A 26,330-nucleotide genomic window follows, 5' to 3' on the forward strand; every position below is an offset into this window, starting at 1 on the left:
ATAGAACACTATTGTCAACACCTTTATTATTGCCAGATTTAGATATCGTCCTGTTGAATGTTTAATGTCTAAAATATTTACGGACAAAGCGGCAATAATATGCGGCACGTTGTAAAACCTGTTGCAGTAGAAGCGAATTTTTGTTTGGCTCGGTTGGGGATCGCATGCTTCAGAAACTTTGGTTTCATAATAATAAACGAAAAATTAATTCAGAAAAAAACACATACATGGAATTATTTTATTATGTTAAAATACGCTTTAATTAAAAATGTTACCATCTCGCATATGGATTTTAACATTATGCCTTGCGTGTATTTACCTCGCTTTTCATCATGTTTCAGGACGCAAAAGTAAGTACCAAGAATATTTAACTTGAAAACAAGTGTAAGACTTTTTCCATTTTGTGTAGTTTTATATATTAATTATTATGATAAATTTTAAGTTGACGTTAAAAATGAAATCTATGTTAATATATATTGGGTCACATTAAACACAACACAGGTTATATTTAAGATGATCCAACTTGTAAACCATACATATTAAATTTTTATAGCCTTCACAGTTTAAACAAAAATAAATAAAAGCGCTTGATGTCATAACCCCGATAACTAATTTGGTGGGATGATAATATTATTATTGGTAATCACCAATGATGAGATTATTTTATTATTAAAGTTAAAACAATTTAGCGGGAATATTATTATATTACTAGGTTTAACCAGATATTGAAATATAAATCTGGTTACACGTTCCTTGGAAAAAATCCAATTTCATATTTTGTATAAAATAACATTAAACCACCTAAAGTATAAATATATTTCTAGTGTTATTAAACTTTAAATGTTATTGCTTTTATGTTAATTATTGCAAGAGGGCGTTAAATAAAGGTTTGTTATAAAATAATTTTTTAAATGTATTTTTTGGTTATAGAAAAAAATTAAAATCTTTTATGTATTTAAAAAAAATTTCTTTCTGCAAAAAAATAATTATAAAGTTCCAACAAAATTGCTTCAAATATTAAAACAATTGCATAAATTTGGCCTTGAATGAAAAATAATGTTAAATTACAGCGAAAACCACGAGGTTAACAGGAAGACCGTTTGTTTCTTGTTGCTCCGCAAGAGCGGGAGTTTATTAAATAGCTCTATGATTTGAATAGTTGAACAATTTCTCAAGCAATCAATTGACTTTAAAGATCCAAGAGTTTCAACTGGAATTTGGGATTGTTTCCGTTCCTTAGAAGACTTGAACGAGGGAAACTTTTAAGCTTAGCCGAAGCTTTCTGACTTCTCAAATATCAAAAATCGCCCTGTTATAAGAGAATCTGTTGGTGACTATTTAATATCCTCGGTTCGTAAAGCACAATTCACTACCAATCCTAAAGCTAAAGTCAAACAAAAATGGGGAACTTTGAGCAGCTGAAAGAATTCCTCAGTCATTGCCAACAAGGAAGCAGAAACTCATGTTAAAGTTTAAGTAGACCGGAATGACTAGGAGACAAACCAATTCTAGTTTTTCCAGGTAACATTTTATTTTGGCTCGTATAAAACACTAAATTCTTATTAAAATTTGATTCAATTTTTTTATATATTCGATGCAAAATTTATCATTCTTCCAAAAATTATATAGTTATATATATGATATAAATATTTAGCATAAAATAATTACTAATATTACCTTAAATAAAATAATTATTTTAAATAAATATCAACCTTAATCAAACTTAAACTTTTGAGTTTAATTTCTTTTTTCAAATTTCCGTTTTTTATAGTTTGCATCTTTGTTGTTAAAACTTGTTAAAAATAAATAATATTAAGTTTTTAACAAAATTGAAACAATGTTTTGAATTTTTTCAGACTTTTTTTTACCTTTGATTTTTATGAAATTTAATTTAAATATAATTTATTTATAGATTTTATTTTAAATTTTGAGTTTCGTAAAACTTATATATAAAAATACTAAAAAAAAGTTTTGGCTGAGCTTGAAACTTTTTCTTGTTCAAGTCTACTAAGGAACGGCTACAATCACAAATCCCAGTTAGAACTCTTGGATTATTAAAGTTAATTGTTCGCTTGAAAAAATGAAACCGAAACGTTATATATCATATCAAGTTGGTTCGCATAGAACCACATTTATTTTACATTTATTTTTCAGCAGCAGACGTTTTATGGTTGAAAACTGGCTGAAAATGAATGTAGGAAGCTTTTGATGTCTTGGAAGGATCGAAACAACCTCATTCTTTCCTTACAGCGGTTTCATTGACACACTAACAACAATAAGTTCAATGGTGTTGTAAAAAACTTTGACAATGCTCTTGATGATGGTTATGCTGATAAAATGAAGCAGTTAAAGGTCTTTTATATCCAACTTTTCTAACATGCAATCTTTTTATTTCCCAATGGCAAAAGTTACAAGAGAGCAAGAGGCCACCCAGTGTAAAAAATTTAAATTATTTAAATAAAGATAACAAGAACCGTAATAAAAAATTAAGTTAATTAAAATGAAGCTTAATAATATGTTTATTTATCATTGAATTTACTTTATAAGCTTTAATGTAATGTTGTAGAATTAAAATATCAACTTGGTTACATTCTTATTGTTTGCTTACTTTGTGCAATTTTATGCAAAATTCTAAATCAATTTCTACTGCACACGCTGTAACCATATTTCATAAGTTAAATCCCAGTGACTACCAATAATTGTAGTACTATCCCACTAAAGATTTCCTGCGGTCATGACATCGAGCGCTTTTTCATTTTTTATCAACTGTGCAAAAGCGAGGAGTCTATTGATTAGATAAGTATTTGTTGCTCGTCTGGGTTTTAAATACAAATTTAGTTAAAATTTTACTACACTAGATTTTCTTTAGTGGACGATGTAACAAGGCTTTAGGATTTATATCCCAGTGGCTAGCAATAGTTGTACTATCATCCCACCAAAGTATTTCCTGTTGTCATGATTTCAAACGTTTTTTTTAATTTTAATTTTTTTAACTGTGATATGTATTTTTTTTTTTAACTTTCATATTTCGTCATTAAAAAAGAATACAATGTCGTTTTATATAAATAAAATCTACATGACCGAGGCTAAAAGAAGACAATATTTGCCTTATCATTACGTCCCGACGTGCTTTCATCAACAAGCATGTACAACCATTAAAATGTAAGCATAAAATTACTTTGTACCATATAAAAAATAAGTACAAATTTTACAAGTATGTTAATATCTGTAACTAATCTATAATCAAAAGAAAATTGTAAAAAAAATGAAAAATAAAAATAATTACACCTAAAAACTAAAAATAAGTTAATAGGATGGTTTAAAGAAAACTTAAATTTAAGACCAGTTAATAAGATAATTGTTAAAAAAGAAAAAAAAAAATTAAAATTAAAAAAAAAAATTAAAAAAAAAAGAATCTTAAAAAGAATTTAATTCATTAACATCGTTAAGAAGTTTTTGTTTAAGTTTTTGTTTGAAAAGAGAAAGTGAAGAACAATTTTTCAGTTGGTTGTTTAATAAAATGTTCCATAATTTAGGACTTCTGATGGCAATAGAAAATTTGCATTTTAGGTTGGTCATAATTGTAATTTGAAAATCTTGTAGGGTATACGTGATTAATTTTATTGAAGAGTGTATTAAATATTATAGGAGTTACTTTATTATAAAGTTTGTACATAAATATAAGAATTTAATATAGGTTTAACAGAAAAACATTAAGTATGTGATGATTTTTAAATAGTTCTTTAGAATGAGTGAATCAACCTGCACCTGAAATAATTCTCACAACTTGTTTTTGTCTACTAAGCAATTTTCTAACTTTATTTACATTAGAGCTACACCATGCAATATTTGCATAGTTTATATAACAATGTATGAGGGAGAAATATAAGATTTTTAAGTAGTTTTGGTTTAATAATTGCTTAGTTTTGTATAGAATGTCAATATTTTTTGAAATTTTATCTTCTATCGTTCTTATGTTTTCTCTCCATGTCAAGTTTTCGTCAAGTATCACTCCTAAAAACTTTAATGGTGACTCTCTAATTATTTTAGAGCGCCAATATAAAGATCAGGAAGTTTTAATGGAATATTTTTTTATCGTGAATTCTATGAAAAAAGTATACTTAGTTTTATTTAAATTTAAGGACAATTTGTTTGCCTTAAACCATTCCGCTAGATTTAAAAATTCCTTGTTTACTATTTTTAATAAAAGGCTCACATCTCCATTAGAATAAAATAAATTCGTGTCATCCGCAAATAAAACGAGTTAAAATGTTTGAAAACTTATGGAAATCTTTTACATAAGTAAGAAATAAAAGTGGACCCATAATTGAGTCTTGGGGAACACCGCAAGTTATAGTCAAGTAATCAGTTTTTCCTTCTTCGTGTGTTATGTTTTTTTTCCTATTGTTTAGATAACTTTTTAGCCATTCTAAATATGTGCTTGTAATTCCATATCTTTCAAGTTTTTTTATAAGAATGCTATGGTCTACTGTATCAAAGCCTTTGCTAAGATCTATAGAAACTCCGAAGGTAAACTTACTTTCGTCAAATATTTTAAATATATTAATAATGGCATGGTCAGTTGAATACCCTGGCTGAAATCCAAACTGTTTATTATATAGAATATTATTTATATTTAGAAAAGTTAAAATTTGGTTAAACATATTCGCTCTAAGATTTTCGAGAAGCAAGGAAAAATTGAAATTGTTCTGTAATTTTCAGGATTAAAAATATCTCCTGATTTTAAAATAGGTATGACCCTCGCAGTGTTAAGTTTCTCCGGATATATACCTAGTTTTAAAGATAGATTAAAAATATGTAAAAAGAGGGATTGTTAAGTATTTTATTGATTTTTCAATTACATTACTACTTATATTATCACACCCCACACTTTTGTCAAGTTTTAAATGATATACTGCATCTAAAAATTCCTATTCAGTAATTTCATAATTATCCATCTTAGAGGTCTTATTAGGAGTAAAATATGACTCAAAGTTTACTTCAGTAGTTTCTATTTTTGACGCTAAAGTGGAACCTACACTGACAAAATATTGATTAAGTGTTTCAACAATTGAAGATTTATTTGTAATAGCTTTATTTTCAATGTTTAGATTTATAAGAAGACTATTTCTTTTAGTTTGTTTTGTGCCAATTACTTCCTTAATTATGTTCCAAGTATTTTTTTGGATCATTTTTATTTATCAAATGCTCGGTATACTAATATTTCTTCGACATTTTAATAACCATCTCAAAAACACGTTTATAATTTTTGTAACTGTTTTCATTATTAAAAATCTTTTTTTTTTGAGAAACTTATTATATAGTCGTTGCTTTTTTTTTTTGACGATTTTATAATTCCAGGTGATATCCATGGATTTAATGTTGTATTTTTTCACACATTTTGTAACTACAGGAAAAGCTGTATTGCAAAGTTGTTGTAATTTATCAATAAACTTATATGCCTAAATATAATGCCTACTTACATGCCTACTATAATGCCTTATCTGTGTGCTCAATATCAAGGAGGTCATCCCAATTTAAATCTGATAGAAGAGTATTAACATTTTTCACGGACTTTGCGAAATATAAAAGATTTCATCATTTATATTTCGCGTATTTTTTTCAACTTTTTGCGCATAGATGTTATCACATTTTTATGAGATAAGAAATACAGGGAAGTGATCTGAAATGTCCTTTTTAAATATTCCTGTTTGGATTTTTGATTTGAATTATTTGGTGACTATTTGATCTATAATTGTTGCGCTTTCTCTAGTTATTCTTGTGGGTTTATTAATTAGTGGAAAATAGCCTTTCTAATATATTACGTTAAAGAACTTGTTTGTTTTTATATTTAAATGACTCATGTTCAGGTCAAGATTAAAATCACCTACAAAATAAATTCTTTTATTTTCGCCTAATTTATTTTTAATTATGTTTTTAATATGATTTTCGAACTGTTTTATTGAGCCTAAAGGTGGTCTGTATAAAAACGTGGATGATAATGTTTTTTGTGGTTTTATTTATTATTTCCACACATAGTGATTCACAATCATTGGTGGTTGAGCACAAATCTTTTTTTAACTTGTATAATAAAGAATTACTTATAAATACACACAAACCCTTCCTTTCTTCCCAGATCCTCTAAATTGACGAATCACTTTATAATTTGGTAGCTGAAAATTTGTATTTGTCTCGATATATTCATCAGTACACCATGTCTCGCTGAGACTAATAATTTTAAAATTAAATTTAACCTCTCATAAAAATGTTTAAATAATTCAAAATTTTTTTAAAAATTTATTTAAATGCAAAATTGAAAATAAATATGCATCATGCATTATGTTTTCATAATATAAAATATTATATATTTTAAAATACTTTGTTATTACTAAAAAAATTAAAATCCGGGTCAGAATGCTTATCTAGAAGTATCCTATATTTATTTTGTAATGAATTAAATTCTGAGTTGAGTGTAACATTATCTTCATTCATAGGTAGGGTATTTTTTATAAATCTTTGTTTTTTTTAAAAAATGAAAAAAAAAAAAAATAAATAATGATAAGAAAAAAAAAAAATTCTAAGTATAAATGATAAAGTAATTAAGCGGTAGCTTTATTTTTCCTCGATATCAACGTTCTTAATATTTAATTCGTTTTCAAATAAAATTTAATAATTTTTTTTCAGTTTCATCCCAGGTTTCTTCATCATTTTCGGAAGTCCGTCGGTGCGAAAATTATTCCTTCTGAGTTATCTTCTAGCTGTCGTAATTTATTATTTTCCTCTCCACCAATACTGTTTTTTCGCATACCTTTTTTTTTTTTTTTGGATGTCTTGAGTAACTGTTAGGCTTTCTTTGATAACTTCAATTGTCTTTTCTATTCTAGGATTCTTACTCTACCGTTAAATTCTTTAAGTTTAGTGTTTACCTTTTCGTTTTCTTTTTTTAAAGAGTCGAAAATTTCTTTTGATTTATGTATTTCATTAAGTAGCTCATTTATTTTATCGTTATTTTTAGGTTACCACTGAAAAGCTTAAAGATATCTTTCTGCTGTTTTAAAAACATTTCATGAAAAATATCGCGAACGACATTCGTTGATATTTGTGTTTTATCTGTATTCCCCGCTTTGTTAGATTTTTTTTGAACGTCAATATTTTTTTTTTATTATTATTAAAAAAAAAAGAAGTGACCAAAAGTAATCATTTCCTCTGAATAAAACACGTCTTAATAATATATACAGTGGGTGGTTATTGAAATAGAACCATCACGTTTTTTGTTATATTGTCAGCATTAGTTCACCTTTCAATCGTAAAGTTCACAATTTTCATAACTATTTACGACATTATTACAAATTATTGTGTAGGCAACACTATTTTGCTAGCAACACTGTATTTTGCATGTTTTGACAAGTAAAACCGTGAAATTGTGTTCAGTTACCATTTGTAGAGTGCCGAAGCTTGTTGTGTTTGTGTTAAGGATCTTTCTTCAAACGTTATTTTTAACCAACTATTTTTCAAAATTTTAATTTTTTAAGTGTTTTATTAAGTGAAAGACTTCTTTGAAAGAAGTTTTTCCAAAAATATACATTATTTCAACTTTTTTAATTTTCCCTTTTACCTTTTTTTGTAGTGTGTATATTTGCCTTTTAAATTTTTTAAAGTTTCTGACAATGGGTAAAAAAAAGATGTCAATGTTTGTAAAAAAAGTGAAATAATGTCACTTTTAAGCAACACTAACTATTCTCAACGAGAAATTTCAAGAAGAATTGGCGTTTCTAGGCAGAATGTGCAAAGAATAGCATCAAAAATAAAAAATGGCGAAAACCCTATATCCACACTCCGTAAAAACTGTAAAGGAAAACGCCTTACAACGCCAAGATCTGAGAGAATTATCAAGAATATTTGCTTAGAGAATAGAAAAAAACCCAGAAAAATGATCACAACATTGATTAAAGATGTTGGAATTAATATTAGTGATCGCACAGTCAGGAGACGCTTAGATGAGTTAGGCTTTAAGTGTTACCGTCCTGCGAAAAAACCAAAATTAAGCCTGCCATGAAGGATAAAAGACTGAATTGGGCTATAAAACACCGCAATATGACAACAGGTGATTGGAGAAAGGTATTTATTTCTTGTCATTTTCTGCTTTATTTCTCGATTTTCTTTAGATTAATGAAAGACTAAAATTTTTTGAAACATTTGTTTTCAGGTGTGCTTTTCTGATGAATCCACCTTTCAGATCTTGGACGACAAAGCCTCATTTGTGCGACGAAGGGTGAGTGAAAAATTTAATCCAGACTGCATTATCGAAACAGTAAAACATCCATTGTCAATTATGGTGTGGTCCGTTTTATGTGGTAAGGGTATGGAAGGCTTTACATAGTCCAAGGGACAATGAGGCAGGACCAATACAAAGAAGTTTTGGAGCAAAAGCTCATTTCTCAAGTCTCGGAATGGTTTCCAGATGGCGAATTTATATTTATGCAAGATTTTGCCTCATGCCATACGGCAAAATCCATTAAAAAGTTTCTTGCAGAAAAAAAAATTCCACTGCTGGATTGGCCAGGAAATTCCCCGGATCTTAATCCTATAGAAAACCTGTGGGAGCTATTAAAACGGGAGGTTTCTTCAAAAGAACTGGTGACAAATAAAACCCAGCTTGTTGAAAAACTAGTTAAAGGTTGGCATCGAAACCCTCACATAAAGAATTGGCACAGAAATGCATTGACAGCATGCCACGGAGAGTAGAAGCTGTTATAGCAGCAAAGGGTGGATTTACAAAATATTAATAACATTACAATTTTTATATATGAAAAAATAAATTCGTTTGTTTTTATATTTATATTTGATAATAAACAACTATTCTTTAAATTTTTAATTATTTTTTACCGTAAACCTTTATTTATTTTTACATTATGGATAAAACTTCACAAAAATGTGTAGAAAACTCAATGGCCCTATTTCAATGGCCACCCACTGTAACTAACACAATATATATATATATATTTTTTTAATTTTCCGTTTTTGTTACAATTAAATTCCGTAATATAATACAAGATACTCTTATTCTTTCAAAAATAATCCAGTTATAAATATAAAAAAAAAATCAAAGACAAAATAATAAGAGATAGTTATACAAAAATATATAAAAACGCGGGAAACTTGCAGAAGACCATTAAGTCTTATCATCAAGAACCGTTGTACTAGTTATGTTTTTACAATATTAAATTCCTATAATATTGTTAAAAGCAAAACTTAATTAACTAAGGTAAATAGTGTTAACACCAAAAACATTCAATGTAAAAAGACAAGAACAAATAAAACAAACAGTCAAAGAAACAAAAAAAAAAAAAATAAATAAATAAATAAATAAAAAAAATAAATAAAAAAAAAGCAGTTTAAAAGAAATCATTAATAAGATTTTTATACTTTGAAATACTCTTTTTTATTAGTTTTTGAAAGCTATTTATATTGTTTACATCTTGTAAATATTGCGTGGTGTAGTACATCTAAAAGCAAGCTTGAAGCACTCTATCGAAAACAAAAACATGCCTTAAGAATAATAAATTTTAAAAATAAAAACGAACATGCAAAACCACTGTTCGAAATTATGAACATCTTTACGTTATACGAGATAAACGTTTATAAAATTTTATGTCTGCATATCTGGAATAAAATACTATATTTTTTAAGATTTTATTCCAGATATGCGGAGCACGATACGTAATTTTAAATTGTTCTTGTTTAGTTTTGCACAATGGTTCAATTAAGCCTGTTGTGCGTAAAGTATATTTAATGTTAGGTTTTATTTCATAAAGATCATTAAAAATTGAGGGGCATTGTTGAAATTTACTTTTGTACATGAGACATAAAATTTTATAAACGTTTATCTCGTATAACGTAAAGATGTTCATAATTTCGAACAGTGGTTTTGCATGTTCGTTTTTATTTTTAAAATTTATTATTCTTAAGGCATGTTTTTGTTTTCGATAGAGTGCTTCAAGCTTGCTTTTAGATGTACTACACCACGCAATATTCGCGTAATTCAAGTAACTTTGTATAAAACTGAAATAGATTTGTTTTAGATGATGCTTATTAAGTAAATCCCGTGACTGATATAGAACGCCAATACTTTTTGATATTTTGATTCCAATATAGGCAATATGTTTATTCCAGGTAATATTTTCGTCAATGAGAACACCAAGAAATTTTGTGACTCTTTCGCGACTAACTTCTGTGTTTTCAACTCGTTTTGGAAAAGAAATAGGAATTTTTTTTTTTAAAGGGTGGAATAATGAGAACTTTGATTTACTTGAATTAATAGAAAGTTTATTTGCATTGAACCATAGTGAAATTTTATCTAACTCGTTGTTCATTTGTACAAAGAGTTGAGGTATATCTTTTCCTGAAATAAAAAAGTTACTGTCGTCAGCAAACATTGTTGATATATTTGTCGCTCTCCAGAGATCATTCACGTATATTAGGAAAAGTAGAGGCCCAAGAATAGATCCTTGGGGCACTCCACAAGAAATTAAAGATGAATTTGTTAGTTTTTTATTTCCGTTATATATGGACTGTGTACGTTTACTCAGGTAATCTGCTATCCACCTGCAGGGTACGCCTCTTATGCCGTACATCATAAGCTTTTTTATCATTATTTTATGATTTACTGTGTCAAAGGCCTTGGAGAGGTCAATAAACACGCCTAAAGTAAATTCTCCGTTTGCAAAAGAGTTTTTTATCTCATTAATTAAGTGAAGTATTGCATGTTCAGTTGAAGTGCTTTTCTGGAATCCAAACTGTTTTGAATAGAATAAGTCATTATTTTTAAAAAATGCATACAACCTATTGAACATAATTCGCTCAAAAATCTTAGAAAAAATGGAAAGTATAGATATTGTTCTATAGTTTCCAATATCCGTTTTATTGCCTGATTTATATATAGGTTTAACTTTTGCTGATTTAAGTATATCAGGAAAGATACCCTCATTCAGAGAACGTTTACAAATTTTAAATAAAGGCACTTTTAACTCATTAAAACAGTCAATGACAATGTTGCTGTTTATACCATCAATTCCAGATGACTTATTACGTTTCAAGCTTTTTATTGTTTTCATTGTCAATAGTTTTATTTTTAATATGTAAGATTTTCGGAAAAGATTCATTGATTTTCGGTTTTCCAATTATTTCATTTAGTACTTGCCAAGTTTTCCTAGAACTAAGGTGACACTTTTCAAGTTGCTTTTTATAATAGTTTGATTTTGCAGTTCGTTTGACTTTCTCAAATAAAGTCCTATAGTTTTTATATTCTGCCTTGGTCTTTACGCACTTATTTTTTAGATATCTATCGTACAGTCGATGTTTTCGCTTCGAAGCTTTTTTTAAGCCTTTACTAAACCATGGCGAATTTAAGGTTTTAACTTTAATTTTTACTTCTGTCTCTAGGAAGTGTTTTTCATACAAGTTTGAAAAATTGTGATGGAAGTTATTAAACATGGAATTAGCATCATTGAGTGATTCTAATGGAGACCAGTCTATATTTCCTAGTTCATTTTGAAACGCTAATTGATTGTTTAATGATAGGAGGCGTTTAGTAAATGAATTTTGTTTTTGTTTTTGTTTATTTGACGTATTAGCGGATATGAAAATTGGCATGTGATCTGAAATTGGTGTTTTAATTATTCCTTTTTTTAACGAGTTTTCAAATAAAAAGTTAGTTAATATATTTCCTATTAATGTTGCTGAATTTCTTGTTATTCTTGTTGGTTGGTTTATTAAAGGGATCACACCATATCGAAATAAATCATTGTAAAAGTTTTGACTTTCTATATCATTGTCATAATTTAGGGCGTTAATATTAAAGTCACCTAATACAAACAGTTTTTTTTTTCTAGAGAAACTTTTTGAATAATATTCTGGAGATGATTTATATATTTATATAACTAATTAGTTTACAGTTGTATAATTTCTAGTACTATCAAACATTTTTATACAACTTTTTTTATATTAATTTTCAAAAACATGGAGCTAGAAAATCACGAGAGACCAAGTAAACTTTATTTGACGAATTCTTATCCTCAAGGCATCTTTCTCGTTGTTTACGTTTATGTATGTTGCGTAAATCATTTATTAGTATTGTAATTGCATAATCATATGTATATATGCATCTGCATAAATCATGTTTTAAATGTTATGAAACGAAACGATGGAAATACTCATGGTAACCGTTACCTAGAGATTTTTTATTTTATTCTAAAGTATTCTAAATTATTTTGATAATTTTTGTACAAAATTGCTCTAAGAAAACAAATAACAGCGTTTTTAGTTTTACTAGACGTTTGTTATTGGCTATTTATTTTATCGCTGTTGCTCACGCACGGTTACCATCGCTTTAATTTTTTTCTTAAAGTTACGTTAGTGAATTCTTATTTTCTTTTCATTTTTTTTTCTTTTATTTAAAGAATGTATGCCCAAACCAAAACTTATAATCGATGTATGTGCGCTCCACTGCGCCTATCCCTAAATCAGTCGGTGTATGTACACTCACTGCGTCTATCCCTATATCAGTCAATGTACGTAAATAAATAAATCAATGTAACTTTCAACATACAACAATAATAATAACTTTCAATAAAAAATAGTTAAAAAAACATTTAAAAATGTTTATCTTAGTGAAGGATTCGATCCTGGATCACCGTGGAAGATAATCCAATGAGATACCATAAACGCTCATTGTAGAGTTACAATTCTTTTTAAATTTGTACAAATAAAACTTACATAATCAAGCAATATTATTCGCGGCCGTGATTTAAAATACACTCAAACCTCTTTTTGTGCGGTAGATAGGGACCGCATAAAAAAAAATTACATAAAACTTCAAGAGTACCGATAAAAAATAGTTTTCGAAACAATATTAGAAACATTTTTCTTATGCGGTTAGATACGGACCCCATAAAATAATTTTGCTTTAGAATAAACACATATGAGCATTTTTAAATATTTTATTTACATACGTATTTATTTTATGCATACAAAACTTATCAAAATGTATAACAATTGAATCGATGTATACAAAAACGTTCTAAGTCATAAAAACTATTTTTTCGGGGAACGAGAAAAAACTTATTAAATCCAAAATTATTACTTTAATGAATTCAAAAAAAAATTCCGGGTGCTTTTTGACATCTTTAAATATTAGATTTGTTAAAATATATATCAAAATTTGTGATATATATATGTGTTATACATAGTTAAAGTTGTCTGACTTAAAAATAGTTTTTATAACTTAGAACGTTTTTGTATACATCGACTCAATTATCCTTCGTAGTCTGATAATGTAACGCAATTTGTGTTTGCATTTTCATAACAGTAACTATATAATGACGTATGTACGTCATGACGTATGACGTATATTACACGTACGTAACATACGTAATATACGTCATACGTACGTCGTACGTATGACGCATATTACACATTTTAATCGTTGAGATTGAAATTATTGCGCGTTCAAAAATTAAATTATATGAGATCGCACAAAAAAAAATCGCATAAAACAAAACGCACAAATAAAGTATCGCATAATAAAGGACCGCATAAAAAGAGGTTTAAGTGTAGACCAATCAAACTTTACTACCGTGACTTTAAGATAAAAAATTATATCATTTTATATGTTATATATCATTTTATATGTTATAGCGACCAAAAAGACGACGGCTATTGATAAATTGATTCAGGAATACAAAAGTTACAAAAGATTTAAAATAAATCATGGTTTCTCAAAATCTGTTAAAAGAACAACGATCATTGATGAAAAGGACAATAATATAGAAGCTCAAACTTCACCCGATACCAAAATTACGAGCGTTTCGGGTTACGTTAAGTCACGTGTCCAACCTAAACAAACTCGTTTGCGCCCTAAACAAAAAGCAGCTCATGAAACCTATGAAGATCGCCACAAAAGTGTTGTCGATAGTATAACATTTGTTGCACCACAACCGAAAAAAAATTTAAAATTAATTATGTCGAATCCTCATCCTGACGAGAATTTGTTGCTAAAACTTCTTCCGCTTAACGCAAAGAATTTCCCAGGTCGTGTTTTAACTGAGGATAGCTCCAACGAATATCATTCAAGTAATAAAACAGAATCGTCTCAAACAGACTCAAGAATAGAAGAATCAAAAAACGCCATGAAAATAAAGACTAAACCTAAATCTTTAGATGAAAGCCATAAAACATTAGCTAAAAACAAGAAAGTTTATCCGAAGCAACGTACTTACAACTTAACTTTTTTGAACATAAGTGATTCAAAAAAACCTCATCAAAGGTTTTTTAAATTCAATGAAGAATCGATTGAAGCAACTACAGACAGCGAAAATCTCAAAGAAGATAAAGACCGTGAAGCTCATAAACGTAAAAACACCGAGTATTTTGAGGAAGATAAATACCTAGAAAATCATGAGAGAGATAAAAACAGCGAGTTTTACGTAAAAGATACGAAAAAGGACAGTGAATTCCGTGAAAAAAATGTTAACTCTGAAATTTACGAGAAAGATAAAGATAGAAAAATTAATGAAAAAGATAAAAACAGTGAACTTCGTGAAACAGATATAAATTCTGAATTTTATGAGAGAGATAAAAATAGTGTATTGCATGAAAGAGATAAAAACATATTACATGAAAAAGATAAAAACAGTGAATTTCTTGAAAAAGAAATAAAGCCTCAATTTTATGAGATAGATAAAGATAGCAAATTGAATGAAAGAGATAAAAACAGTAATATTCGTGTAAAAGATATAAATCCTGAATTTTATGAGAGAGATAAAGATAGCAAATTGAATGAAAGAGATAAAAACAGTAATGTTCGTGTAAAAGATATAAATCCTGAATTTTATGAGAGAGATAAAGATAGCAAATTGAATGAAAGAGATAAAAACAGTAATGTTCGTGTAAAAGATATAAATCCTGAATTTTATGAGAGAGATAAAGATAGCAAATTGCATGAAGTAGATAAAAACAGTGAAAACAAAGTGAACAATAAATTCAGTGAAATTCTTGAAAAGAACCGGAAACATCACAAAGGTAACAATGATTTAACAGCAGAAAGCAAAACGGTTCTAAAATATCCCCAAAATAGACATGCAAAAAATGCTGAAAATCGAACATCACTAAAAAATCAACTTCAAATAAATAATCTTCATAGCTTTAGTGGAATACCGAAAAATGCGGAAAAAAATACAAGGTTTAATCAAGAAAAGTTTGAACTTAAGATACAGGAGAACAGCACCTTTGAGAGATTAAACAAAAAGCAACATACTTTAAAGCAAAAATTTACTTCAGGGGGTCAATTCAATTCAGACAAATTAAAAGAGTACATTGTACATGACAGCTTTAAAACAGAGGAAGACCAAGTTTTAAAAGAAAAACACTCTAGCTCTGAATACTTTAACCGAAGCGCAGTTTTTCCCAGTTCCAAAAATCACCCTAACTTACACACAAATCTTTCATCAACGGAAAAAAATATTTTTTCCATTTCGTTAGGAAATACTTCACTAATAAAAGCAGCTAACAAACAGCATAAAGACAATAACTTACACATAAACTCTAAAATAGAATCGATTAAAAAATCTACACGTAAGAAATGGAGGACAATAAGAAAACCATTAGTTCAAAATATACATATAAAATCGTTCGAAAAATCTCAAAACAATTTTCACAAAAAACATTATCACCGAAATAAACGGCCTGTAATTTTAGTTGCTAAAATAGCTGACGATCTTGACCGCAATACTTTTGTTGAAGATATTTTTCGAGCTTTAGGAATAAGTGATATTTTAAAAGTTGACGTCTCAAGAGACCAAGATGAAGAGTTGCACTACGGTGATGACGAACTCTCTGGAGATTCACAAAGTGTAAAAATGAACAATTTTGAAAGTTATCCGGAAAAAGATAACATAAAACATACATCCCGGGAAAACAATTCTCTTAAAAACAAAAGTTTACATTTTCCTAAAACGTCTCTAAAACAGTCGAAATTTTTATCATCGCATGCTTTAAAATCAATTCGGTTACACGGTGCGGTCGGAAATATAGTGAACGATTAAAACAAACCTAGAAAATGATTAAAATGAACCTAGATACTTTTTGTAATTAATCAACCAACAAAACTTTTTTTTATAACTTGATTATTGTCTATAGTGTGTATTATTATATTATTATTTATCTATAAGTTTATTTTATACTAAATAAAATTATTTTAACAATTTTCAATAAAATGTATCCACGAAAACTAGTATTTAGTAAATCATTATTAATCACCTATGAATATATAAAATAAAAAATATATATTTTTTTGTATTGTAACGTTAATAAAGATAAGTGTCTTATTTTAAAAGTTCTTTGACTTATAAGTGAACGAACTTTTGCATATATGCATGAAAGTATTAAAACGTAGTACAAATGTATTCAGTTAATAATACACAAAGCTCTCGTTAAAAACTTTTCTCAAAAAACTATTTTCGTTTAATTACTGTACAAATACAGAAATGATTATTCGCCGATGCCATTCGCTATCGCTCATTGTAAATACGTTTTCACTCAAGACACATACGCAATCACTCATTATACACACGTTATCACGCATTATACACTCGCAATCAGTCATTATACATACGCTGACACTCATTATACATACGCTATCACTCGTACATACGTTATCACTCATTATACATACGTTATCACACGCTGTCATGCATTACACATACGCAATCACTCATTATACATAGGCAATCACTCGTTACACATTGATAATCACTTGTTATACATATGCAATTACTCGTTATACATACGCTATCACAAATATTTCTAATAACAAATGTTCCTCATAACAGAAATATTTTTGTATTTAAACATAATAATCCATTCGAGCGAGTCATTTAAGAACTAGAGACTTTCACTTTAGTAAACTTTATGAAAAAAATTATCTTGTTTATATGTACCTTTTATAGATATTCAACATTAATAAATTCAAATACCCTATCTGATAAAAATTTTTAGAGTGACTAGAGTTTTTTTTTGTCATGACTTTGTAAGTATGATATGTTTAACAAAAAAGTAGAAAAGCGAGAATAAATTATGTCGCTCAAACTTTAATTATTTAACTAGTTAAATTAATTTTGTCCAATAAGGTATGTAAAATAAGAAAAAGATTGTTGTTTAATTCCCTTCCTGTTTTTCAAGCTCATTAGTCTACTAAAACATGAAGGGAATTCTTCTATTCCAACGTTGTCCTTCAGATGTTTTTTTTTTGTGTATTTGTGTTTGGTTTCATACTTTTTTTATTGTAATTTATACATGTATTTTGTAATGTTCAATGATATTATAATAGAACCAATTATTTGTTAATTCAATACAGTCTTAAACGTTATACCAATATTTAACGTCAAGACGAGTAATTTCCTCTAGACGTTAATTTTGACGTTAACTTAATTTTGACGTTATATTAAAACTCAAAAGTCGAAATATTTGCTGAGTTCTTCCATTAAACCAAGTAGAACGGGTAAAATGATGATCGTTGGTTGTTATTATAAAATACTTTTTGTTTGGTTTCATGTTTTCTAAAAAGCAACACATTTGGAAAAGTTAACTTCAATCCTTTTTCGAATGGATTTTTTTTATCTTTTCTGACTTCTAGTCATCATGTCAAAAATAAATGCATTAATTACGTTATTAAATATATTATCGTTTTGAAACCAAAATAACATTGCACAATTTGTCTTGAATCGATTTCCAATACTTCCCAGTTCCCTTACTTCATTTATTTTTATTTAATATTAATCTAATTTTAAGTTTTAATTCAAATCAAATTTTAGTTTTATTTATAATAAAAAATTTTTTTTAAACTTTAATAACTAAAATAATTTATTAAAAAACTTTTTTTTAAAGTACCTTTTTTTTTAGTTTTACTAACATCATAAAACTAAATTAATATTTAATATTTTATTAAATTATCTTCCTCTCATTTTTTTCTCGATCGCCAATAAAGTCCAACTTTTCTCGATCACCAATAATAACACCAATAACGCACAAATTTAAAACTGAAAATCAAAATTAGTATGTAGGTTTTTTTTTTCAGCTCAGGTCAATTCAAGTCAGGTCAATTCAGGTCAGGTCAAGGACAATTCAGGTCAGGTCAGGTTATCCTGCTACTGGTAACATGTAACCCAGTACAATCTGCTTCATGTCCTGCTGCCTTGTAGGATACGCTTTTTTAGGCAAAGGCGAGGAGATGCCAACTCCAACTTAAAACACCTCCTGCCTTGGGGCTCTTAGTTGAGTAAAGGCTAGCGATGGTGTCTCGATAAAAATATTCATCTTGGGCAGATGTTAAATGCATCCGGCTACTATCATGTAGAAGGCCTTCAAGGCAAAGACTTAAGGGGTAAACAGATTCTATCTGTTGACCAGCCTCGCACCCTCTTTTTCATCTATTAGACTAGCGCAGATGTATTTTTAATACATTGTTTCCAGTTTAGGATGTTGAATGCTGGATCTTCTTGACTCAATGCATGGGTTTTGCTTGTGTCTGTTTTTATGACAAGGCAACTCATTCTATTATTTACTAATTAGGGTACAGCTCTAAAACTCAGTTTAAATGGTTCTTAGGCCGGCTGGTAGTCAGGTTTCCCAAACTCCGTGGTAGCTCTCAGAGAGGCTGATTCCATCAACAGCTGAAAGACATCAAAGTATTAACAGTGCCATGTTCAGCATGGATGGTGTTCCTGTTTGTACTTTTAGTATGCATTGCGGAGGCTACATTTGGAGCCCTTTGTTACGGCTTAGGGTTTATTAGTTGTAATGAGGCAATTGCTTGGGCTATTAAACAGTGTTCTGAGTACTATCTATGCTTTGATTCAAGTTCTTCAATCAAATTTAAAAATGAATAAAGTACCAAAAACTTTAAAATATAAAAAACCATCATTATCACCAAGTTCTCTAAATCTATCATTCACTAATATTCGTGGTCTTCGAAGTAACTTTTCTTCTGTTGAGTCTTATCTCTTGCAAAGTTCACCAGACCTATTTGCTCTTTGTGAGACTAATTTGAGTTCAGTTGTCTCATCTTGCAATCTTAGTGTTGATGGTTATCTTCCTTTAATTCGTAAAGACTCCAATAGTCACATACTCGGCCTGGACACTGCAGAATTACTGACACTAGAACCAAGCCATCTGAATGGCTTGGTTCTAGTGTCAGTGATTCTGCAGGCTTTAAAGCCCACAAATTTTGCCTTTCTCAATCCCTAACTCAAATAGTCAACTTTCCAACTCGCTTTCCAGACAACCCGAATCCTTTACCTTCTCTACTCGACTTAATTCTTGTTTCTGATCCTAGTCAGTGCTCAATTTCTCCACATTCACCCTTAGGTGCTTCTGATTACAGTTTGATCTCTCTAAAACTAATATCTCATTCTTCTTCATCACCTGAATATTATCGTACCTCTTACAATTACAGTAAAGCTGACTGGGATTCTTTCCGTGATTTTCTTCGTGATAGCCCTTGGGTAGAAATCTTTTATCTTCCTGCTGACATATGTGTTTCTTACATAACTTCGTGGATTCAAGCTGGCATGGAATCTTTTGTTCCCTCTCGGCGATTCTCGATGGACAGCACTCTTCTTTTTATTCAGTAACTTCAGGGGTTCCTCAAGATTCTATCCTTGGCTCTATACTCTTTTTAATTTACATTAACAATCTTCCAGATACTCTCACAGCTAAGGTGGCATTGTTTGCTGATGATACTACCATTTACTCTTGTCGAGATAAGAAATCAACACTCTCTGATTGCTTGGAGGGGGTATTTGAGCTTGAAAAGGATCTCACTTCTGCTACAGCATGGGGCTCACAGTGGCTGGTGAACTTCAATACAGATAAAACTCAATTTTTTTCAGACAATCGTTATCGCTATAATTTAGATTTTTCTATATTTATGAACGGTGATGTACTCGATGAGTCATCTACTCTTCACCTTCTAGGATTAACTCTTACTTCCAATCTTTCTTGGAAACCATATATAAAATCAGTTGCAAAATTAGCATCTGCTAAGGTTGCATCTCTTTATCGAGCTCGACACTTTCTTACTTCGGATTCTATTCTCTATCTCTATAAATCTCAAATCCGGTCTTGTATGGAATACTGTTGCCATATCTGGGGCGGATCTTTTAATGATGCCCTTTCTCTTTTAGATAAAGTGCAAAAACGCATTGTAAACATAGTTGGACCTTCTCCTGCCGCCAACCTCCAACCATTATCACATCGTCGTAATGTTGCTTCTCTTTCTCTTTTCTACAAATACTATAATGGGCACTGCTCTAAAGAGCCAGCGTCTCTTGTGCCATTTACTAAAATTCATTCTTGTGTTACTCGTAATTCAATTAAGTCTTATCCTTTTTCTGTGACTGTTACTAAGTGCTCCAAAAACTCTCATTCGTTTAGTTTTTTTCCTCGAACATCAGGTCTTTGGAATTCGCTTCCTTCATCTTGCTTTCCTGATTCATATAATTTGCAGTCCTTTAAGTCGTCTGTCAATCGTTATCTTGCTCTACAATTTTCATCTTTTCTCTTCCAGTAACTTCCAACTTTAATTAGTGGTTGCTTGAAGCCTTGTTGGAAGCGAAGATGTTTAAAAAAAAAAAAAAAAACTTAAAGTCAAATTTTCTTTAGTTTTCTATGCCTTAAAGCAAACTTGATGCTGAATAAAAAGTTTTTTATTTTTGATTTTAAGATATTTTTTATTTATTTAAAATCAATTTGTTTTTTAATATTATCTTTTTAAAGCTATTTTAATTCATAAACTTTGAAGTTTTGCACTTTTTAAATTGTCATTTACTTTTATTGCTATAAAAACCTCGTACTTTTATCAAACTGTAGTTCTTTAGGATTTTTTTTCTTCACAGCTTATTTGATAACCTTTCAAGGCCAGGCGCTAATAAATGTCAATTAGGGGAATGCCGTGAGGATATTTTAACTAATTAAGATGCAGGGCCGACGACATAGGTTTCGAAGTGGAGGGGTAAAATCGTCAATTTTTTCTCCTATTTTCAGTTTTGAATCTTTCCAATATGTATGTTCTGACTGTACTTTATTGATATAAAGTATGAAAAATATCTAAAACCCTACGTCACATAAAATATGTTATTAAAATTGTATTGAAAGCCTAATTTCAAGAAGCACTTCTAGTTATATTTTAAATCTCATAAAATATAAAAAATCTTAGGATTAAATGAAAAACCCTTTCTTAGCGTTTAACCATCTTGATTCCCGTTGTGTTATTATTTATATATGCATAATTATAATATTTACATAATTATAAACAATTACATAATTATAAGAATAAGATAACATTTAATTAAAAAATACAAAAAAAAAATACTCTATAACTTATACTGCTTTTAAATTTACGTTGGATTTAATGGAAAATTATAAGATACACCGTTGCTGCGCAACAGAGAACAAATCTAGAAAATTAATAATTTATTTTTATTTGCAAGTCATCCCACAAATCATCCTTTTATTTTCGTTACTGTGAGACATATACCACAGGATTAAAACGCTCGATAGAAATTTGTCTAAAACAACTTTTTGTCCAAAATAAACCTACTGCAACGCAATGTGATACGGTTTATCTTTTATGTTTAGTTTTATGCATAAAATTAGTTTATTATAATATTTTATAATAGATATTTTTATCAAGGATTATATGTTCAGTAATTTACAATAAACGTTTGTTTTTTACTGTCTTCGCAAACAAACAAAAAGTCTATTTTCTTGTTGCGACAGTATTATTTAAAAGAAAGTTTGTGAATATTTTTTAAAAACTTTAAAAATACGTAATAACATAATTTGACCTTTGGTACTTACCTACTGAGCTTGAGGTTTGAGTTTTAACTTAAAATTTATTTTGTCAAATATTTTAATGATAATAGATGAAATACATGCAATTATTAGTTATTTTTATTCATTTTAATTAATTTTTTTTTTTTTACCAACTTTTGCGTTAAATTTTGTTTAACATGAAATTACATAAATAAAAAAATATATCTACTGTAATGATTTTTCAAGTTTCGTTTAAAATGAAGAATTTTTTTAAAAAAAAGTTTAATCCAATAAAAAAAGGTTTTAGAAAAGGTAAATTATATTACTATTTTCTTTATAACCTTTTAATTTTTCTTTATAACTTTTATAAGTTATTCATTTTTTTAATTGGAGTTAAAAAAGTATACTACATGTTTCGTGCAATGATATATGAAAAGTACTTTTCTGAAAGGGAGCTAAGTCTATTTTTTCCGAAATTTAGTTTTTTTTTAACATTCGGATTCTTTATTGAAAAAGGTACAAATCTAACTATGTTAGTATGGATGAAAAAACTGTTCCTCATCTTTACTAACTTTTACAAAATTATTGATATTCAAAAAACGCGTCGCCGGATAATTATTTTTTTAAATTTTTCTCAAAACAATTAAAACGTTACTTAGCACCTTTTAGAAAAATGCTCCTCGTATTAGCATATACAAAATTTAGTGGGCAAGACGGTTCAAGATGGCGAACGTTTTAAAAAGAGTACCTGCAAAGCTGTCAGCCATGAAGCAGCAATACTTTGTCAGTATGTTTATTTTATCTAGAGATGTGCCGGAACCAGTTTATGCCGAGTCCCCTATTCCTGGTACCAGGCGGAAAATACCTGGTCCGAATCCAGGTACCCGGCACCGGGTCCTTATTAAAAAGTTGGGCTATAAGCTTATGAAATCTTTATCGCTGAACTATTACAAAATAATGCTGGTTAATTTGTGCTAATTAAGTTTGCCTAAATATATTTTAAGTTTTTTTTATTAACCAACTACGGGGTACGGAAAAAGTTTTGTACAAAAATATAAACAGCAAAAACAGAAAAAGTTCTTGTACAAGACGAGAAACAAATTACACTTTAATTTAAAACAAAATAATACTAAAAAATACTAAAAGAATACGAAGGAATACAAAAGAATACTAAAAACACACTATATATTGAAAGAAAACACCATACAGATAATTTTTTTAAATTGTACTTTTGTACGGGAACTTTTTCCGCACCCTATATATTTAAACTCGAGGTCACAAATTTAAATTACGTATATTATTTCTCCCTTAGGTTTGTTAACATTTGGAATAATTTGTCGTCTGACGTCGCACAGTGACTCAGGACGATCAAAAAACGGCAAAAATTAAATAAAATTTGACATAAATTGTAAATGAATAATGTTATATATCAAAATAATATATTTTGGATCAAAGATTTCAAATTTGTTAATAATTTTTTTTTATGCGCAGCTTCAACGCGTATAATGCGCGTATACGCGAGTACTATACGCGTACAAAAAAATTTTTTCTCAAAGTTTTAGAATCTTCAAGACAAACACATTGTCTTGATATATTACTCTACTTGATATTTAAAAAAAAAAGGTTTTTAAATGATGTTGATACATAGAGAAAAAAACTGTATTTTATTACATTTATTTTATTATTTACATTACAATTAATTTAATAACTTGGTCTGGTTTTCCTCGATAGCTCTTATGTTTTCTAAAAAATATGCTTGATACTTTTGGATCTGATTTTGCGAGAAGGTAGTGCACCTGATTCATCATTGGGTTTAATCTTGATATTTTTCCCGTGTGCTTAAGCCTAGAATTTCTTATCTATTTATTTAAACTCCTCCAATGCATTTTCCAAATATACCCTTATTGGCAAAAATAATTTATGTGATATAGAAGAACTATGCAGTAACAGTTTATGTACAGTAGGAGGCATAACATACCAGTCGTACAAACTTACTATACGTTTAGCTGTTCAGTGCTGTATAAATCTAATTCATTGATATTAATAGGTTATCCACGAGATATGGTTATGAGAATATTATGCAATCTTTCAATTATATCACAATCAACTTTAGTAATTTCAGAAAAAACTTCACTATTTTAAAATGCTCTTCTGGCAGTATTGCCGTCATTGGTATTTCCAGACCCAGTTTTTGGCATGTCAACATATAGGCTTAACCGTTCTCTGAAGAGTACCTGAATCTCTTTTTTTTTGTCTATAAATAATTTTTTCTCAATTGTTTTTGGCTTATACTTTTTACTTTTAATTTTATAACTCAAATGAAGAATAAATACCAAGCATTTTATCCAGCAATGCAATTTAATTCATTTTATCCAGCCATGCAAAGCTGAAATTCCGAGCCCCAAGCTCATGTAAAACTCATTCTCAGTTTTTGCTTTTAATATACCAATATTGTTCATTTCGTTGGGTTTAGCATTGGAAACATTGCAGAATTGAGTGGATTTTGTCTCTGTAAATGCGTTAACTACTATATTATCAAACATTGTAAAATCAACTCTATAGATGATATTAAAGGTCACCTTTCTTCCTGCAATATCAAAAACTTTGCAAAACGTCTTTAAGATATTTATGTGATTTTTTAGATATGATTCTTCTTCTCTGGATAAAATTGGACTCTCTTTTTTATATTGTAGATGAAGAGGTCTACAAAAGGGACAACTTGAAGGATTTCCATTTTCCCTAATTTTGCCATCTTTTACATTGAGCAAATAGAGGCACAAAAGCTGTACTTAAAAGATTTTCTTCACTTTTAAGTTATATACTTGTGTTGCTTGTCTCGTATTTCTGATTATAAATACTTTGGCTTGATGCTCTATCAAAACCAATCTTTCCATGTAAAACTCCAAATATTTCGTTACCTTGACCACAATTAGGCATATCGATCATTTCAGTTATTCTACTCACAGTGTGATCTAACATGCTTAGAAGAGTACACTTTGCAGAAATTTCAGAAAAGTGTAAATTCTCAGAATAGCATTTCAATTTTTCCTCGAAAATATCGTGCAAAGTAGGATATATATGTACATTGTGTACAAGAGCTGAGTTTTTGATCATTTGATATTGTTAATCGCTGAGATCAGTGTTCATTTTTAACGCAAGATCATAAGATTTTTTTGAAGCCAACAATTTTCTTTTTGTATAAATGTATCTTAATTTCGTCCACATTGTTTTAATTTTTTCTTCACCTTTGAAATAAATATAACTAAAGCAACCTTTACTTTATTTAAGTTTTCTTTGCGAATTTCTTCAGTGTTTTTTATTTCATTAAGTAAATCCTTCCATAATCTTAATTTACCCACTCCTTATTCACGTATATCTGGGATAAAATCTAATCTTTTCATTGTTATAGTTTTTAAGAACCATCAATATAATAAAACTTATATATCAGAAACATTTTAAATTACATTATATATTTTTTTACTTTACACTGTTTAAAATATTATTTTGTTAGGCTTTAACAATTGTCACATTGTTACATGCTGTAAAAACACTATATTACTAAGTTAACTTTATATTACAGGAAATAATAAAGTTGTTCAGTTAAGCTTTTTCAAACATGTTGTACTTATCGAATAATAAATCGTTCTTTAAAATTGTTAATTAATTTTTTAAAAAACTTTTAAATAGTATATAATGACAAAAGCACGTTTTTTAAAACTATATTTAATATTTATGATTTAAAAACTATATTAGAGCAAGTAATACAAGGAAAAAGTTAAAATTTAAGTTTCCCACCATTTTCATTTGTTTTGATAATAACAAAATACTTTCAAAAATGGCGAAAAACAAGGTTTTTAAGTGTTTAACAACATTTGTATTTCTTTAATAACTTGCAATATCGCAGTAATCCCTTTATATTTTAAAAGTAGAAATGTTAATTAACTAGAAAAAAAAAAAATTTTTTTGGAACTCGGTGGAACATTTTTTTAGCTGATATATAAACCAAGAAAATACAATTACTTGCTGCCTTTTTTTTCAAATAGTCTTTAAACTTAAACAAAAAAATCAGACTTTTTTTTTTCTTTTTAGTAAAGTTGAAATATATAGAACCAAAAGATCTAATCTTCAAAATAAATATACACTTTTTTTTTAATTAAAAATACTCTATTTTAGTTAAATTAAAATCTCACATTTTTCAGATTTCTTTGAAAATAATAACAAATTTTTTCACTTCTTTTTACTATAAAATACAAAAAAAAAGTTTTATTAAAAAATTATTTATACTTTTGAAATAAAAAATTATTGCAATTTAATATTATTTAAAAAAGGGCATTTAATTTATAGAAAAGTTTTTAGGGGTTTATTATCATTTTGTTGTTGTTTAGAGTCACTGTGCGTCGTTAACGCCAAAAACATTAGGACCTTTAAAATTAAAATTAACTCTACCAATTTCGAAAAATTCT

At 28.5% G+C, this 26,330-nt stretch overlaps 1 protein-coding gene and 1 long non-coding RNA gene across 2 annotated transcripts; both read left to right on the forward strand.

The window, feature by feature from the left end:
- The first annotated feature begins 146 nt into the window (after positions 1 to 146).
- Positions 147 to 16,271, forward strand: LOC105850894 (splicing regulatory glutamine/lysine-rich protein 1). The gene is made up of 2 exons (XM_065787701.1): positions 147 to 350; positions 13,696 to 16,271. Exons 1-2 carry the CDS (start codon positions 269 to 271, stop codon positions 16,098 to 16,100), a joined length of 2,487 nt encoding a protein of 828 aa, XP_065643773.1. The 5' UTR covers positions 147 to 268; the 3' UTR covers positions 16,101 to 16,271.
- LOC136074839 (uncharacterized) lies at positions 7,242 to 8,868 on the forward strand. The gene is made up of 2 exons (XR_010635490.1): positions 7,242 to 8,118; positions 8,207 to 8,868. It is a non-coding gene; the product is annotated as an uncharacterized LOC136074839 (long non-coding RNA).
- Positions 16,272 to 26,330: the final 10,059 nt, after the last annotated feature.

Source organism: Hydra vulgaris, chromosome 01, assembly GCF_038396675.1.
Source record: "Hydra vulgaris chromosome 01, alternate assembly HydraT2T_AEP".
NCBI lineage: Eukaryota > Metazoa > Cnidaria > Hydrozoa > Anthoathecata > Hydridae > Hydra > Hydra vulgaris.

Excerpts from the sequence above, each read along its gene's own strand:
- LOC105850894 (XM_065787701.1), top strand. The coding sequence starts at position 269 with ATGTTACCATCTCGCATATGGATTTTAACATTATGCCTTGCGTGTATT. Across the intron at positions 351-13,695 it reads TCATGTTTCAGGACGCAAAA|CGACCAAAAAGACGACGGCT; the intron begins GTAAGTACCAAG and ends TATATGTTATAG.